This window comes from Ahaetulla prasina, chromosome 12, assembly GCF_028640845.1.
Source record: "Ahaetulla prasina isolate Xishuangbanna chromosome 12, ASM2864084v1, whole genome shotgun sequence".
Classification (NCBI taxonomy): Eukaryota; Metazoa; Chordata; class Lepidosauria; order Squamata; family Colubridae; genus Ahaetulla; species Ahaetulla prasina.
Genome location: NC_080550.1, coordinates 22,981,403 through 23,000,715, shown reverse-complemented (window position 1 = coordinate 23,000,715; position 19,313 = coordinate 22,981,403). Strand labels below are relative to the sequence as shown.

General features: G+C 42.8%; 1 protein-coding gene across 2 annotated transcripts in view; it reads left to right on the top strand.

The window, feature by feature from the left end:
- The window catches only part of LOC131184378 (receptor-interacting serine/threonine-protein kinase 2-like), a 43,649-nt gene extending 25,936 nt beyond the window's left edge, over nucleotides 1–17,713 (top strand). For both annotated transcript variants that reach the window (XM_058155576.1, XM_058155575.1), the window contains exons 7-12: nucleotides 155–316; nucleotides 1,518–1,603; nucleotides 3,485–3,553; nucleotides 6,992–7,139; nucleotides 14,497–14,691; nucleotides 16,686–17,713. In XM_058155576.1, coding sequence (XP_058011559.1) covers nucleotides 155–316; nucleotides 1,518–1,603; nucleotides 3,485–3,553; nucleotides 6,992–7,139; nucleotides 14,497–14,691; nucleotides 16,686–16,984 — 959 coding nt within the window. In that variant the 3' untranslated portion in view covers nucleotides 16,985–17,713. The remainder of the gene's footprint in view (nucleotides 1–154; nucleotides 317–1,517; nucleotides 1,604–3,484; nucleotides 3,554–6,991; nucleotides 7,140–14,496; nucleotides 14,692–16,685) is intronic.
- Nucleotides 17,714–19,313: the final 1,600 nt, after the last annotated feature.

Genomic DNA, 19,313 nt, shown 5'->3' with positions numbered 1-19,313 from the left:
AGACCTGTGGACTTCAACTCCCAGAATTCCCCATCCAGCCATGGGAATTCTGGGGGTTGAAGTCCACGGGTCTTAAAGTTCCCAAGTTGGACATCACTGGTATAATAGCAGTGTTCTTCTAGACAGGAGTGTTTTTTTTTTTGTCTTATTATAGGAAAAAAGACCTTGCTTCAAGCTATAACTGGGGTCTGCAATGGTCTGCGCCCAGGGATCGAAGCAGCCTTCATACCAAGTGTCTTGCCTCATCGGAAAAGGCTGGTTCAGCTCATGCTTCTCTGCTGGCATCAAGAACTTCACTTTAGACCCAGCGCTGCAGGTAATATTTATTTATTTATTTTTATTTATTTATCGCATTTATATACCGCCCTATCTCCCTAGGGACTCAGGGCGGTTCACAGGCAAGTAAAAAAGACATATAAATACAAACTAAAATAACAATTAAAAAACTTATTCTACATGGCCAAATTATTAAAAAGCAATATAAATAATAAAACCTATTAAAACCAGTATAAATTTAAAATCTAATCCAGTCCTGCGCAGATAAATAAATGTGTTTTAAGCTCGCGACGGAAGGTTCGGAGGTCCGGAAGTTGACGAAGTCCTGGGGGGAGTTCGTTCCAGAGGGTGGGAGCCCCCACAGAGAAGGCCCTTCCCCTGGGTGTCGCCAGACGGCACTGCCTAGCTGACGGCACCCTGAGGAGTCCCTCTCTGTGAGAGCGCACGGGTCGGTGAGAGGTATTCGGTAGCAGTAGGCGGTCCTGTAAGTAGCCCGGCCCTATGCCAGTTATTCTTCTTAACTGCTGAAAAAGAGTTGGCTTTTTTCAGGGGTGAAATGTAAGATTTGTTACTACCGGTTCTGTGGGCGTGGCTTGGTGGTGGTGGGGTAATGTGACTGGGTGGGCGTGGCCAACTTTTTTTTTTTTACTTTTAAAAGCATTTTTTTACAGCCTCTTCGGCCGAAGAAGTTATAGAAAAAATGCTTCTAAAGGGTCCCAGCTGAGTCGTGCGATCATCAGAGGCTTTTTTTTTTAACTTTTAAAAGCATTTTTTCGGCTGAAGAAAAAATGCTTTTAAAAGTAAAAAAAAACAAAACCTCTGATGATCACGTGGCTCAGCTGGGCATGGGGGGCTGGCGCAGGGATTTTTGCTACTGTTTCTCCGAACCACCTGCTGCCATCGCTACCAGATCGGGCGATCCGGTCTGAACCGGGAGCATTTCACCCCCTGGCTTCTTTACACCTGATTTAGAAGTGGGAATTCCCTGCTCCTAAAAACCGGTGATGGCTGGCTGGGGAATTCTGGGAGTTGAAGTCCATCCATCTTAAAGGTTGAGAAAAATTGCTGTAGAGAAATGCTATGTTATTCTGAGGTATCTGTCTTGCCGGCTGCGATATGCATGAAATCACCTTGGGGAAAAAAGCCACATTCAAGCAAAGACTGCACGAAAAGGACTGACGGAGGGAAACCTTGTGAATGTGAACAAGTGAAATACCCTTCCTGCCTTTTTCTGTTGACAGAATGTGCGGCATTTCTAAAGGACATCCTCGATACCTTTCCAAAGGAGGTGATTTCCGATGCAATTTACAACTTGATTCATGCCAAGGTGAGCCAAAAGTGGGTTTGGGATCCCCTCTCATTTGGCTGTGGATCATTTCAGTTAAAACCAGGAAGTAACAATGACCAGGAAGGTGGATGGAGCCTCGCGCGGCCGTCGCTACCGGTTCTCCAAACCACCCGCTGCCATTGCTACCAGTTCGGCCGAACCGGTAGCATTTCACCCCTGTGCTATAGTAATGTTGGCATTTTTCCCTCTGTAGAGATTCTCAATCATCCAGGTCACGGTTGTCCCAAAGGTGCTTTTTCAGGAGGCAACTGGACTTTCTTGTTTTTTCTTTTGAAGACGTTTCCCTTCTCATCCAAGAAGCTTCTTCAGCTCTATCTGGATGGTGGGGAACTGAAGGATTTATATTCCTTGCAGACAAGCGGGCCATTTGCATCCTTTTAATCCAGGAGTGTCAAACTCACATCGTCATGGCAGTGTCACGTGATGTATCAGGACTTTTCCCCCCTTCGCTAAACTGGACATGGGTATGGCCAGCACGTGTCGCACTCAGCTAGCAGGCCAGGAGTTTGACAGCCCTGTTTTTGAGAGGGTTGTTGAAGCACTTGGAGATTTATCTGTGTCCTCAGGATCACCCGAGTAGGGCTCCTGGTTCAGAGGTGCTATTTAGCAGGTTCTGACTAGTTCTGGAGAACCGGTAGCAGAAATTTTGAGAAGTTCAGAGAACCGGTAAATACCACCTCTGTGTTGTGCCTCACCCGCCCCCATCTCCTCAGCCGGGCCCCTCCCATCTCCTGCTATCTGAGCCAGAGACTGATAGTGAAGAAGAATGGCCTGGCATGCCTCCAGCCCCCAGCCCTGGCACCATGCCCAGACTGAGCAAACAAACCTCCCTCCTACAGCGTGTGAGCAAGAAGCCAGCCACGAGCTAGAATTGCCAGCAGCTGAGCAGGAGGACAAAACGTGGACGGATCCCTGCTTCCGGAGAATGGAGAGACAACGTCAGCAAAAGGAAGGGAGGGGCAGGCCTGGATAAGTGCTGAGTCATGGAGCCACACCCCATGGCCTATATAAAGGATATGCTTTTTGGCATTCCTTGAGTCAGGCAAAGTCTCATCTGGTTGCTGAAGTCACACCTTGGACGCCTGCCCTGAGAACTCTGACAGGAATTTGGCAAAGCTGCAGAGGCTTCGTGTCCACGCTTGATACAGACTTCCCAGACCCGGCCGTCAGAGGAGGAGTGGGACACGACACTCTGACTGGCCCCATCACCATCTACAGTATTCTCTGCCTCCCGAGTCCCAGCTGATCGGGAGGAAATGGGGATTTTGCAGTAACCTTCCCCTGGAGTGGAATGGGAATGGAGATTTTACAGTATCCTTCCTCTGCCACGCCCACCAAGCCACGCCCACAGAACTGGTAGTAAAAAAAATTGAATCCCATCACTGTCCTGGTTCATGTAGTCTGCAAGTTTTCTGGTGGATTTCAAGAGCAAATGGATTTCCAGAGAAAAATTGCAGACCACAGGAACCAGGAGCACCACTCAGGTGACCCTGAGGACACAGATCAACCTCCAAGTGCTTCAATGACCCTAAAAGGATGCAAATGACCAGCTGTCTACAAGGAATATAAATCCTTCCATTCCCCACTCTCCTTTCAGAGCGGAAGAAGCTTCTTGGATGAGAAGCGAAAAGTCTTCAAAAGGAAAAACAAGAAAGTCCAGTTCCCTCCTGAAAGAGCACCTTTGGGGCATTTCCCCCTTGTCCTTCAGCATGAGAAATTAAATCGAGCTCTTTTAAAAGCACAGATGGTCAGAATGAAGCCTCAAATTTCTATCACTAAGTGGTGAAATTGGAGAGAAGATGTTTTCTAAGAAGCAGAAGTCTAAGAAACATGATCTCACACATCCTTTTTGTCTTTCAGGAATGTGCAATTAATGCTGCGAAAGGTCCAGTTTCTCACCTGCTTGAAACAGGGATGCGCAATTTAGAGGTGAGTAGAAGACGGCTTAGGAATCTTGCATTAAATTTAACTATTGTCCTTTATATTTGGTTATAGATAGTCCTCTACATACAACCATAACTGAGCGCCCAATTTTGGTCATAGGTCAGGTATCAGGGTTCCAAGTAACACCCCCAACCAAGTAAGACTCCGAGGCAAGCAATTCCTCAAAGATACATTTTATTATAGATGTCATATTGGCACATCTGGGAAACCCCGAATCTGAAAGCTCCCAGGTTTTCTCCACCCAAAAGAAAGTCAGAGTCCCTTCCCCTGCACCCACATGTCCATCACATGGTCCAATCAATGCACCGTCCCAACTGGAGATGCTTCCCAGTCACGCCTCTCCAGGTGCAGGCAGAACGTCCTTGACTCTCAGAGAAAAGAATGTTGTTATGGCTAAATACCTCTACAGTTCCATGCAACCCCACTCCCACTTTCCCTTGGCACAAAGTGTGTCAGCCCTGAAGATTCAAAAGAAAAGATGGCCTCCAGGGCTGACATCAGGATGGTCATAATGCAGTTCACCACAGGACCATGCGTGATTTTATGAACTTTTTTGCAGCTGTTGTTAAACAGTCATTAAGCAGATTTTGCTGTGGGGAGATTTTTGCTGAAAGCCAGAAATAAACTCCAGTTTCTGGCAAAAGCGTCAGAAATTGTGGTCACCTGACTGCAGAATTCCCCAACAGTTGTAAATGTGGGATAGCACGTTTACAAGCACCTAAAATGCAATCACATGGCCTCGAGGAGGGCTTGGATATCAAAACTTTGAATTCAGGCCATAAGTCCCTTTTTCAGGGTTTGTCTTAACCTTGATCAATCAATAAGCAACAGGTCGTAAGTCAAGGACTACAGCAGGGGCATCTTCATAACGAATCAGAAATCAAGATGGCGCCTGCAATTGCATACATGAATTGAATTTGGGCGAATACCAATACTTTTCCAGCGTGACAGAATCTTTTTCCTTTATCTGTGATAGTAAAATCATATATTTTACTATGAAAATATTTACTGTGAAAATATTTACAGATCCCTCACATCCAGGACATAAACTGTTTCAACTCCTACCTTCAAAACGACGCTATAGAGCACTGAACACCAGAACAACTAGACACAAGAACAGTTTTTTCCCGAAGGCCATCACTCTGCTAAACAAATAATTCCCTCAACACTGTCAAACTATTTACTAAATCTGCACTACTATTAATCTTCTCATCGTTCCCATCACCCATCTCCTTCCACTTATGATTGTATGACTATAACTTTGTTGCTGGTAATCCTTATGATTTATATTGATATATTGACCATCAATTGTGTTGTAAATGTTGTACCTTGATGAACGTATCTTTTGTTTTATGTACACTGAGAGCTTATGCACCAAGACAAATTCCTTGTGTGTCCAATCACACTTGGCCAATAAAAAAATTCTATTCTATTCTATTCTATTCTATTCTATTCTATTCTATTCTATTCTATTCTATTCTATTCTATTCTATATGATGCCAATCCAGCCCCAAATATCTGTACAAATATATCCACAATTCTGGGGATTAAATATTCTGGAAAATACCAGAATGTTTCTGTTTTTGGGTGTAGAACATGGCAATGTGGATATTTTCACCGTAGCCAGGAGTTTGCTAGAAATGGTTCATAGCGTACAGATAATCCTTGACTTACAACCATTCGTTTAGTGAGCGTTTGAAGTCACGACGACACTGAAAAAAGTAAACTTGCGACCATTTTTCACACCTGCAATCATTGCAGCATCTCCATAGTCGTGTGATCAAAATTCAGATGCCTGACAACTGACTCATATTTATGACGGTTGCAGCATCCCAGGGTCATGTGACTCCCTTTTGCGACCTTCTCGCAAGCAAAGTCAGTGGGGAAGCCAGATCCACTTAACAACCATGTTATTAACCGAACACCTGCAGTGACACTTAATAGCTGTGGCAAGAAAGGTCATAAAATGGAGCAAACTTTACTTAACCACCGTGGTATTTAGCAACAGAAATTGTGGTATCAATTGGGCTGGTAAGTTAAGAACTACCTACAGTAGTGGCCAAAATTGTGGAAACCTTTTGGGAAAAGTGTATTTTTTTATTATTATTATTATTATTTATTCGATTTTTATACCGCCCTTCTCCCGAAGGACTCAGGGCGGTGTACAGCCAGGTAAAACAAACGGTACAATATACAATTAAAATACAGATTAAAAAACGTATTATATAGTTGGCCTAAAAACTTTAAAATATGTAAAACTAAAAAACCCCTTAAAATTAATAAGAAAAATTTAAAACCAATAAAATTTAAGCCAGCCCCGCGCGAATAAATAGATGTGTTTTCAATTCAATTTTCTAGAACTAGCTAATAACACCACTTTTTTTGGGGGGAGTAATACCATAAAATTATATGTCAATGGAAAGATAATTTAATCAAGAATGTAATGCCATAACTTTTATGAAGGATTTGCTATTAGAATAGCAGTTACAGTGTAAAGAAGAAAAGTGAAATGTGTAGAAAAACCGAGATATACAAAATATACAGATGATAAATGATCACCAATGTCAGTTGTATTTTTCAGAGTATAAGATGCACCTTATACCAAAAAAGAGGGTGAAAATCTGGGTGCATCTTATACTCCAAATGTAGCCCCATCCAGCTTCTCAAACGGAGGTTTCAGAGGCTGAAAAAAGCATCAGAAACGAAGCTTCAGAAAAGAAGCCCCCAAACAGAGCTTCAGAGGCTTTTTTTTCTGCAGCTGTTTCAGAGGCTTTCAAAGGCATAATTTTTTTTTTTCTGAAACAGAGTTTCAGAAGTTTCAGTGGCAGAAAAAAAGCAAGGCACAGAGCTCACAACCAAGGAACCTGTTGCTAAAATTCACCTCTGGAACAACTGATTGGGAGTATTCTGGGAGGCCAATCCACCTGCCAATCAGCTTTTTTCTTATTTTCCTCCCCAAAAACTAAGGTGTGTCTTATACTCCAGTGCATCTTATATTCTAAAAAATACGGTAATACTTAGTTGGGTAACCTTTACGGCCTTACAATGTCTTCCCATGGAGTGAACCAAGTCTTTTAGTTCTGCAGCTTCTATTAACTGGGTTTTATTGCTGGATTGCTTTTGACTAACAAGTCGGCTTTAGTCGGCTCCATAGATTTTCAATTGGGTTAAGGTCTGGGCTATTCCCAAGCCATTCCAGCAGTGGAATAGGATTATCTTGAAACTCCACCCCAAAAAATGGTGTTATTTGCCATCAAACCTCAAAAATACGCTTTTCCCAAAAGGTTTCCACAATATACCAGGGTTTGTTTAATCTTCTCATTAGAACTCATACAACTTTCTAAATACGTGCAGCTCTAGAAAGAGAAGTGTTTGGTTTATATTGTTATTGCAAATGATGTCATTTCTCTTTGCTTGGTTTAGATCATCTGTCCTCAGAATAACAATGTGCCCATCAAGGAAATTGTGTTAAAACCACGGAGCTTATCATGCGAAACAGGAAATCCAGTGAATGAATTGAACCAGACAGTCCTTGTCAACAATACAACTCGAGAGACAGCATTAGGAAGAGGTAATATTTGTGTTAGTTCTTAAACCAGTTGAAGTGGGAAGTGTTGATTCCAAACAAGGGTTCAGTGAGACGGGGGAGGGGGAAATGTCAGAGACATATACAATCCTAATTCAGCAAGACATTGGCAATGATATGAAAAGACCATGGTTTGTGAATATGGGTGTATATTTGTGTGAATTCTCCTTGCAGAATGCAACCAGACAGAACGCCATGATTAATTGTATTGGAAAATAGAAAATAAATCATTATCGAATACTAACAACGCACACCTAAAATAGTGTTCACGGTGAACCACAAGTGTTAAGGGTGAAACAGAAATTAAAATAGAAGATTATCTAAAAACATAAAAATGAACGGAGGGGGAAGGAAAAATAAGCACTGTCATTTAGGGCATTTAGCTCACCGGTTTTGCAAACCAGACATGTGGTTTTAAAGAAACTGCAATCCAATCACCATGATTAGACCGTGTCTATTCTGGTTTGACTTGGTCATCAAAGAATTGTGTTCAAAATATCATTCAGAAGTCCAATATTCAGAAGATATCTATTCTATGCTCTAATTCTGCCTGTAAACCAGTGGTTCTCAACCTGTGGGTTGGGACCCCGTTGGGGGTCAAATGACGATTTGCCAGGGGTCACCTAAGACCATCGGAAATAGGGAAGTATACTTGCGAGTCAAAGAATCGCGCTCCAATGGTTGACTCCACAAGCCAGCTCCACGCTCTTCAAATTTCTAGCCGAATTCGGCTTCAGGCGCAATGAATTAAAAAAGAGAGAAATCTTTGCTCTGATGTCTCCCTCTCAAGCCAGCTGCAATCACTCCCAACCGCTAGCCTACTCTGGCTTCAGGCGCGATAAACTTAATAGGGGAGGAGTCTCCGCTTTAATGCCTCCATCCTCAAGGCAATCGCAAGCAGTTCAGATCGCTAGCCAATACGGCTTCAGGCGCGATAAATTCAAAACGAAAATAATTTTATGGTTGGGGTCGCTACATCGTGGGGAATTGTATTAAAGGGGTCGCAGCACTATAAAGGTTGAGAACCACTGCTGTAAACCTATAAATAGACTCATTTTGAATTTAAGACATGGAGCTGGTGTCCCAAAATGATGCTTTTCCCCAAAAGACAATTGGACTTCCTTGGCGGTGATTCCTCTTCGTTGATTCTATATGCATGTATGAATTCAAGCTTCTTGGATGAGAAGTGAAATGTTTCCAAAGGGGAAAAAAAGAAAAGAAAGTTCCATTCATTTTCATGACCTGGTTGTTTTAAGACTCACCGTGGAGCCAATCTCATACCCAGAAATCAAGATCCCAAAAAGTATATTGTTTCCCTTTAGCTGAAGAGTGATCATGATCTACAACATCCTTCCTCTGGGTGTTCAGATACTTAATGTTCTTCTTTAGTTGGCTCTGCTGCTGACTGTTGAACTCGAGTGAGTTCATTCAGACTCTCTGGGCTGAGCAATAGGTGGATAGTTGAAACTTGTCTGCCGGTCCTGTAAGTTATTTTTCTAACAAGATTGTCACATGTCAGCAGGATGTAAAACAAGTCTGAACAAACAAAGCTGGGGTTTGAAGGTCGCCCTAGAGTTGCTTCCCATCTGATTTCTCCTCTACTCTGTTTTTAAGATTCGATCAGGAACACCTCATTTGTGTGTGTGTGTGTGTAGGTGTAAAAAAAAGCACACTTGGGAAATCTCCCCAATGCTTGTTAAAAACACTTTACTGATTCCATATGCATGTATGGATTGGACTGCTGCTTCCAAGGTATTAGAAAATCTGATGAAAAAAGAATTCAACATTAAGGTATTTTTCTAATGTTACAAATAGGGCAGGGATGTGTTCTGACCCAGGCTTCCTTTGCCTTCTTTGACACGCTGCCAAAGACCTAATTGGCAATTATCTTGGCAAGGCCAGATGGAAACCCAGAGTCAAAAATGGAGCTTCAAAGTACGAACTGACACCATCCACAATGTTGCTTCCTGCAAAGGCCTACTTGCCTTTGCTCTTCCTTTATGACTTATGGCAGGGGTCAATCATCTCCAAGCCTTACTCCCAAGTCGTCCCTTTTGTTTTAACTGTTCTTACCTTCTGGAAGCTCTGCGCATGTGCGCACTAGGAACAGGCTCCCCCCGTTCCTCTACCTCTCTGATGTCTGACTCTGGAGGCTCCGGAGTCCGCATATAACTCCCAGATGGCCCTGGCCCCATCTCTGCCTCCAACACAGAGCCCTCGTCCGAGCCTTCCCCAGACTCCAGGACTGGCCCATGTTCCTCCCCAGCCTCCCCACTGTCCGACTCTGCTGCCACAGTCCGCAGGCTGCTGGCGGACCACAACAGGGTGAAGTTCAGCAGGTTCTAACAGGTTCTCGAGAACTGGTAGCAGAAATTTTGAGTAGTTCGGAGAACCGGCAAATACCACCTCTGGCTGGCCCCAGAATGGGCTAGGAATGGAGATTTTGTAATATCCTTCCCCCAGGAGTGGGGAGGGAATAGAGATTTTGCAGTATCCTTCCCCAGTGACACCCACAGAACTGATAGTAAAAAAAATTGAATTCCACCACTGATATAAGGGAGAAATAGATTGGATGATTACATTGTGAGTCTACGTGGGGTTTTCTGAAACAGAACAGAAAAGGAAAAAAATAATAAAGGAAAAGGAAACACAATAAAGTTATGGGGGCTTCTGTATACATATATACAGTTTTATATGTCAGTAAAGAATGACTGTATTTCATTATTTTTTTTATTATTATTTGAATTTATATCCTGCCCTCCTCCGAAGACTCAGGGCGGCTTACATTGTGTAAGGCAATAGTCTCATCCATTTGTATATTATATACAAAGTCAACTTGTATTGCCCCCCCAACAATCTGGGTCCTCATTTTACCTACCTTATAAAGGATGGAAGGCTGAGTCAACCTTGGGCCTGGTGGGACTCGAACCTGCAGTAATTGTAATGGCAGGCAGCTGTGTTAATAACAGACTGCATTAGCCTGTTGAGCCACAAGAGGCCCTTATAATCATCTGTCCATAATCCTCACTTGTAAACATATTCAAAGATTAGAAGCAACAGTTTGAAAACACTGATTTTGGAATTCATACAGATCTTACCTCAGATCTTCTCCTACAAAAGGAGAAGAAAGGAGAGCAAGCTAGAGTGGAAGGTCAATTGGTTGGGCCTTGATTCAAAAGACTTGGACAGAATGGCATAGAGTCCCCTGCTTGACTTTGACGAGGGGTTGGGACTAGAAGACCTCCCGCTTCCAACTCTGTTATTCTGCATTCAACAGACCACATTCCATGCTGATTTAAGTCGTATGTGTCTATTAACTGTGTCCATGGGTATGATAGCAGTTCTCCAACTGATGTAAACATCACCCTACCAATGATGTAAATTGGTACAAGTGATGTCAGTTGTGCAATCATACCATCAAGCTTAGAGAATAAAGTGCCGCAATGGTGTTATTTTGCATTTAATGGACTTTTGTGAACAATTGGACACCCCTCACATCCAGTTAAAATGAGGTTTCCAATACCCAATCAGTTCCCTGCCGAGAACTGGTTCTCTGCAGGAGAATGGAGGACATTGATAAAATCTTGTATATTCTTTTTGTCTTCTCTTTGCAAAGATGTAACCCTGTTCATCCAGTTTTCCCCCTTCAAGGCTTGAATTGTAGGTAAAAGTTCAGGAGTTAGGCGGAGAAGTTTCCTGCAGTATGCAAATAAATTGCCTGCTGCTTTGTTTGAACATTTCCAGCTGAACATCATGTTTTGAGTGGTTTCTTCTGTCCAGCCAGTGAGCTGGAAGGAAGTTGGCTCAGGTGCTGAAGAGAAAGAGTGGAATATACCAGGAGTGGGTGATTTTATGATCTGTGGATTTCAACTCCCAGAATTCCTGAGCCACCATGGAATTCTGGGAGTTGAAGTCTACAGGTTGTAAAGTTGACATAGTTGCCTATCCCTGGAATAAACCATTTTAATCCAGTTGTGGATTAATATTATATGGATTTTTTAAAAAGTTTTAGATTTAGTTGTAGAACTTTATCACTATTGATATAATTCCTTACAAATTCATTGGTTCTGCCAAGGATCAGGACAGTGATCAGGTGCCCAGGCAATTGGTTTTTTTGGATCTAGAGACAATGAGTATACCAGTGAAGAAAGAGTCTTTAGCTTTGTTATTAACTGAAGCAAACAGTTTTAAAAGCATAAAAACATACATACAGGTAGATGACACTCAAATCTCTTACAAGCTGTTGGGAATAACAACAGCAGAGATACCCCAAGGGCAACCAGTTTCCATCGTGCAAGGGCTAGGTTCTGTGCAGAAATTCCCCGTCAACGGCAACAACCAATTTTCACCAAAATCTGGCATCATAATTTTATGGCCCTACGATGGTCAGGAGACTGCAAGAACTGACCTTCACTGGGTAGCACATGATTCAGGGATGGGAATCAAAAGTCCGAGACTTCCACATTGAGAAAAGCTTTGAAGCTATGTCAACATTCCTCCTCTTCTCCTTTATTCCGTACACGAATTTCATCTGCATTTTATCACTGTTCCTTCAACCCTTTCCTGGTTTTTATTTTCTCAATTGTTGGGATTGTGCTGTTATGATCTTTTAGTTATACTGTGAGTGTTTTAATTGTTCTGTTACATATTGTGGAAGCCGCTGAGAATCTTATTGGTTGTAAATCTAAGAAACAAGCAAACTCTATGCAATGTATTCCTGTGTAAACAAGGTAAATTATGGAGGCTGAAGCCAAATATTCCAATTCAATGGCCATTATTTTGGGAGATCTAAACAAGGCAAACTTAAGGAAAGAGCTACCAAAATACTTTCAGCATGTCAGTGTCCTACCAGAGGCAAGAATACTCTAGACCATTGCTACACAATACTAAAAGATGCTTATTGGTCTTTACCATGAGCAGCTGTAGGACACTCTGATCATTGCATGATTCACCTTGTACCTGCTTACAGGCAAAGACTTAAAACTACAAAACCAACAATTAAATCAGACTTGGACTGAGGAGGCAAAGTTAATGCTACAGGCTTGCTTTGACTGCATTGATTGGAATATTTTTGAAGTTACCTCTGCAGGTCTCAATGAACTCGCAGATACTGTAAAATCATATGTCAGTTTCTGTGAAGACCTATGTGTACCGACCAGGAACTTGCGAATATACAGTAACAACAAACCTTGGTTCACAGCTAAACTTATACAGTAACAACAAACCTTGGTTCACAGCTAAACTTAAGCAGTTATGTTGTTCCAAAGAGGAAGCCTACAGAAAATGTGATAAAATTTTGTACAATCAGGACAGAAATGTATTAACAAGGGAGATCAGAGCAGCAAAAAGAAGCTACTCTGGAAAGCTAAAGAATAAATTCTCAACAAATGAACCTGCAAACATGTGGAAAACTCTTAAAATTATCACCGGCTAAGGCAAACCTCCTTCCCAGGCTGAAGGAAATCAACAACTGGTAGATGACTTGAACATGTTTTCCTGCAGGTTTGAAAAAGAACTACAGCCACCTATCTCCACAATCCCCATCTCAGACACACCAACAATAGCCAAGCCTCCTACAACTGACCCCATCCCATTGGGTTCACAACCCCTAGTGATCACAGAAACCCAAGGCTGCTGCTGATACAGTTCTACAGAGGAATTATTGAGTCTATCATCTGTACCTCTATAACTGTCTGGTTTGGTTCTGCAACCCAACAAGACAGACACAGACTTCAGAGGATAATTAGAACTGCAGAAAAAACAATGGCTACCAACCTGCCTTCCATTGAGGACCTGTATACTGCACAAGTCAAAAATAGGGCTGTGAAAATATTTACAGACTCCTCACATCCTGGACATAAACTGTTTCAATTCCTACCCTCAAAACGACGCTATAGAGCACAGAACAACTAGACACCGAACAGTTTTTTCCCGAATGCCATCACTCTGCTAAACAAATAATTCCCTCAACACTATCACAGTGCTGTCCCGGTGTTTGGAAGCCATACGGGTCTGGATGGGGAGAAACAGGCTCAAGCTCAATCCCTCCAAGACAGAGTGGCTGTGGATGCCGGCATCCCGGTACAGTCAGCTGAGTCCACGGCTGACTGATTGGAATATTTTGAAGATACCTCTGCAGACCTGGATGAACGGCTGTCTTTGAAGATCATTTGACGGCCGTCTCCAGGAGAGCTTTCTACCAGGTTCGCCTGGTGCGCCAGTTGCGCCCCTTTCTAGACCGGGATGCCCTATGCACGGTCACTCACGCCCTCGTGACGTCTCGTCTGGATTACTGCAATGCTCTCTGCATGGGGCTCCCCTTGAAGGGCATCCGGAGGCTGCAGTTAGTCCAGAATGCGGCTGCGCGGGTGATAGAGGGAGCCCCTCGTGGCTCCCATGTGACACCTATCCTGCGCAGACTGCACTGGCTACCTGTGGCCTTCCGGGTGCGCTTCAAGGTTTTGGTAACCACCTTTAAAGCGCTCCATGGCATAGGGCCGGGTTACTTACGCCTACTGCTACCGAATACCTCTCACCGACCCGTGCGCTCTCACAGAGAGGGACTCCTTAGGGTGCTGTCAGCTAGGCAGTGTCGTCTGGCGACACCCAGGGGAAGGGCCTTCTCTGTGGGGGCTCCCACCCTCTGGAACGAACTCCCCCCAGGACTTCGTCAACTTCCGGACCTCCGAACCTTCCGTCGCGAGCTTAAAACACATTTATTCATCCGCGCAGGACTGGATTAGATTTTAAATTTATATTGGTTTTTAATGGGTTTTATTATTTATACTGCTTTTTAATAATTCGGCCTTTTAGAATAAGTTTTTTAATTGTTATTTTAATTTGTATTTATATGTTTTTACTTGCCTGTGAACCGCCCTGAGTCCTTCGGGAGATAGGGCGGTATATAAATGTGATTAATAAATAAATAAATAAATAAAACTATCAAACTATTTACTAAATCTGCACTACTATTAATCTTCTCATCATTCCCATCACCCATCTCCTTCCACTTACGACTGTATGACTGTAACCTTGTTGCTGGTATCCTTATGATTTATATTGATATTGTTTCCTTATTGCTTAGTTGTACCCTATGACCATCATTTGTGTTGTAAATGTTGTACCTTGATGAAGGTATCTTTTCTTTTATGTACACTGAGAGCATATGCACCAAGACAAATTCCTTGTGTGTCCAATCACACTTGGCCAATAAAAAATTCTATTCTATTATTTGGTATGAACCGAACTGTATAGATGAATGTTTTACCATTTACTAACCAATAAAACAATTCATGTGTTTCCTCTCAACACTTCCTTTGTTGTTTGGCATTCTTTCTTGCAGATCCATCTACAGGTGCCAGCAATGGATCAAGTCTTCCAACCATTGTTCTTCCACCCCATTCAAAGATAAGCACCAATAAAACTAGGCCCTTCAGCAATGAGTCCAAAGGTTACCAGACTCCATTTCCGCAAACCGTGGGAGAACCAGCTTGTCGCAAAAACTATCCAAACAATTGGCCTAACAGCACATTAACAGGTGAGAATTAAAATTGAACCAGGATTGTGGGTAGGAACAGACAGTGCATTCTACTTTAATTCATTCGTTAAGAGAAACAACGGCAGTGTAATACTCATTTTATTTTGCTTGCTTTCCAGTGTGCTAAATCATAATAGTTGTGTCTTAACATATTGCACAACCCCAATGTGATTTATAAATCATAATTTATCGCACAATGTGTATAAAGCCAGGTATGTGTGTGATTTATTCAACAAACTTTTGATAAAAGCCTGGCTTAAAATCCCATATAAAAGAGCTTGTTGTTGTTGTTATTAGTTGCAAAGTTGTGTCCGACCCATCACAACTCCATGGACAAGGTTTCTCCAGGCCTTCCTGTCCTCTACCATCTTCTGGAGTCTATTTAAGCTCACACTGACTGCTTCAGTGACTCCGTCCAGCCACCTCGTTCTCTGTCGTCCCCTTCTTCTTTTGCCCTCAATCGTTCCCAGCATTAGGCTCTTCTCCAGTGAGTCCTTCCTTCTCATTAGGTGGCCAAAGTATTTGAGTTTCATCGTCAGGATCCGGCCTTCTAAAGAGCAGTCAGGGTTGATCTCCAGGACGACTGGTTTAATTGCCTTGCAGTCCAAGGGACTCGCAGGAGTCTTCTCCAGCACCAGAGTTCAAAGGCCTCAATTCTTTGGGGCCTTTGAACTATGAACTTTGAACTCAATTCTCAAGACTTCCTTATGGTTCAACTTTTACAGCCATACATTGCAACTGGGAAAACCATAGCCTTGACTATACGCACTTTTGTTGGCAGGGTAATGTAAAAGAGCTGCATCCATACAAAATACTGTAGGAGGCAACGAGACCCAAAGGTGCTTTTCCCAAAGGCAACTGGAGTTTCTTGTTTTTCTCCTTGAAAAAGTTTCACTTCTCATCCAAGAAGCTTCTTGAATGAGAAGCAAAATGTTTTGGAAAAGCACCTTTGGGACAACCATGATCTGAATGATTGAGAATCTCCATAGACATGTATCAGGCAAGATAATTAGAGTTGTTTGCTTTTATATGAAAAGATGTGATTAAAATGTTATCAGCGTCTCTTTATTTTACGGGAGGGGGTGTCTTTCAGTGATGAACTGTCCAAGAAAGAGATGGTCCTTCCCAGTTGCAAATTCCAGTTGCAACCACAGCAAATAGTTTATGAAGGAACTAGGAAATAGCAATAGCATGTAGACTTATATTTATTTATTTATTTATTTTATGTGAATTTATATCCCGCCCTTCTCTGAAGACTCAGGGCGGCTTACACTGTGTTAAGCAATAGTCTTCATCCATTTGTATATTATATACAAAGTCAACTTTATTGCCCCCAACAATCTGGGTCCTCATTTTACCTACCTTATAAAGGATGGAAGGCTGAGTCAACCTTGGGCCTGGTGGGACTAGAACCTGCAGTAATGGCAAAGCAGCTGCTGTTAATAACAGACAGACTTAGCCTGTTGAGCCACCAGAGGTTATATACCACTTCACAGTGCTTTACAGCCCTGTCTAAGCAGTTTACAGTCAGTATATTGTCCCCAACAATCTGGAAGGATGGAAGGCTGTGTCAACCTTGAGTTGGTCAGAATTGAACTCCTGGCAGTGGGCAAAGTTAGCCTTTTACCCAGCATTCTAACCACTGTGCATCATGGATGGATAGATGGATGGATGGATGGATGGATGGAAGGAAGGAAGGAAGGAAGGAAAAAAGGGCAATAGCAATAGCACTAAGACTTATATACTGCTTCACAGTACTTTACAGCTATTTCTAAGTGGTTTACAGAGCCAGCATATTGTCTCCCAACAATCTGGAAGAATGGAAGGCTGAGTCAACCTTGAGCTGGTGAGAACTGAACTGCCAAACTGCTGGCAGTCATCAGTCATCAGAAGTAGCCTGCAGTAATGCATTCTAACCATTGCACCACCACGGCTTGGACATTAGAAATGTCTCATGCTTGCATTCTCACAATCTTTGCTCCACTCCTTTTCAGGTCCTACCTGCAAAGAAAAAAACTGCTCCATCCTCACCTTGGAGCGAGAAACCATCTTAAGTTCAATGACCGAAGGGCGTTTGAACCACCTCCTGGATGTCTTACGTGCCCAGCAGCTTTTACCCAGGGCAGATTACGAAATGATCACATCATACCCGACTTTGACAAGCCGGACCCGTGCTTTGATTGACACTTGTCTGAGTTTGGGGGAGCAGGCTGCTGAAACCGTGGTGACTATATTATCCAGCAGTAAAGGCAGCCATTTGCTGAGAAGGCTCCAGGCAAACCCAGTGAATTAAATCTAAATCTCAATTCAGTTTTACACTGTGGCCTTATCCGTCCAAGGGATGCCTTGCGTTACTTTTCAGAGCTGTCCATCCTCTTCAATAAATAAGTCAATAAATGCCTAGACTGGATGAAAAAGAATGGGCCTGCCCACTACCTGAAGGAAAAGCATCAAGATTTGCTTTTTTTGGCATGATATCGGCCTGAGTAGGCTCAAGCCTTTCTTGTTTTTCCTCAAAGGCAGAAGAGCACAAGGTTTTTAATTTTCAGGTTGTGCCAAAATGGCTTGTGGAGCTGTGGGGAATTAAAAAGTCATTTAAGGACAGGGCTTTCCCGGGAAACCGCTGGGCATAAAAGTGAGGGATGTTGCTAATGGCTTCAAGCAAGAAACAAGGCAGTTGGTTCACCTTCCCGAGCAAATTATACCTTTGGTTCTCTGAACCTGAAATCAAGGTGGCACAAAGGTGAGAGAGATTCAGAATTCAGATTTTTCTCAGATGAGGAATGTAGAAGCGCAGCTGGGATTATTCTTCAGCTATGGATCAGAGAATAATAGAAAACTCTGAAATGAAGCAGGTTTGGTGCTAAGAGATCTCCTGCGAGTTATATCAGAATGAATTAAAGATTTGTGGGTTAATTTTCAGGAAATGTAAACGTGCACGTGTAAATCCAGTGTCTGTCATTTCAAAAATCGTACGGTTAAAAAAAAATAAAGCCTAGACTGCATTCATGCATTTTATTCAGCCAACTTTCTTTAACCGGGTTTTTTTCTGAATAAACTACAATAAACTATGTCTGTTTAGATTTAGACTATGTTTGACAAAAATCCTACACCATAACTACAGCTAAGTGCTATTAAGCCAATCCAAACTAACTGCACTGTGCCCTAACGTGTTGCATTTTAATTTAGTTTAAGGTTTATTGATTAAATGTCTGTATCAAATATAATGTGTTGTGTGAACCAAGTCCAATAAATGGATCCAAACTAGGTTAACTGCACTGTGGTTCTTTTATAACCCCCAGGAAAATGAGCATGCTGAAAATGAAACTCACTAATTGAAATGAGATTAAATGCCAACTGGTTCTGAAATCTATTGATCATTATAATTAAAAGGTCTTCAAATAAAAAAAAATCTCTTAAAAAGAAATTCATTAAAAAGAAAACTTCAGGATAAAAATATCGTGTATGATAACTTGGGAATATGATAAAATACAGTCTTTAATTTACCACAGCAGTTGAGCCTGGAATTTTGGTCATAAATCACTGTGTTTATGTCTAAAAGTTACAACCATTCTGTTCTGTCCCCCTCGCCTCAGTCCAAGCGATGACTTAATTAGCCAGCAACTATCAGCTCTGGCAGCAAACTAGCGAGCGTCTGCCAAGTGTCTCTGTTATCTCTCTTGATGCCGATGAGTCAACCAGGAACAAACAGTACTTCAGCTCTAGTTAAGCAGTTAATTTGCTTGCCACGAAGTGGTATAGCAGCCCTTGCTGCTTTTATATCCTGTGGGGTATGGCTCCATGATTCAGCACTTCCTAGGCCTGCCCCACCCCTGCTTCTGTTGTTTCCGCCTCTCCTGCCTACAAAACCTAGGGTCCAGCCAGGTCTGATTGCCATCAGCCGGGTCTAGAGGCGTGGCCTGGGGGGGGGAAGAGTCAGGGGACGGAGGCCTCATTATCTCCTCCACCTGGCCTGCCTCTGGCTTCTGGAGCTGAGCCAAGGAAGCCGGTGCTCCAGAGGTAAGTCCTAATGGCCCTTCCCCCTCACTTTCACTTTCTGGCAGGGGGCCTGGCTCGGGGGGGTGCAGACACAACACATTCCTTATGACTGTCATCAAGCAAACACCATGGTCATTGGTAGAACGCAGCAGTCATTAAGCAAACCCATTTCCCTCCAATGTGGGTGTTTTTTTGTGAGAAACCAGATGTAAATGATAGAAACCAAAAAATGTCATAAATCATGCTCGCATAACCACAGGCTGCTGCAAATTGGCGATGAATGTTGAACTGGTTGCCAAGTGTCCAAAATGCGATCATGTAATCACAGGAGGGGGCTGTCCTGTGATAATTTTGAACAGTCACCAAGCAGCTGGTTGTAGGTCAAGGACGACCTGTAAAATTGTATAAAAGAGGCAGTATCATTGCACAATAATTTGTCTGGAAGTATCCTGGTACGGAATGGGACAATTTGCTGCAGCGCGCGCGGGCACGGTGCGAACCGGTAGTAAAGGTAAGTAGAACCCACCCCTGGAGTGCAGTGACTCCAAACTGATGATGTGTTTGACTCCACCTTCAGGCTCAGCCCGGTCATCTCCTGTTAGAACATCACCACCATCTGCACC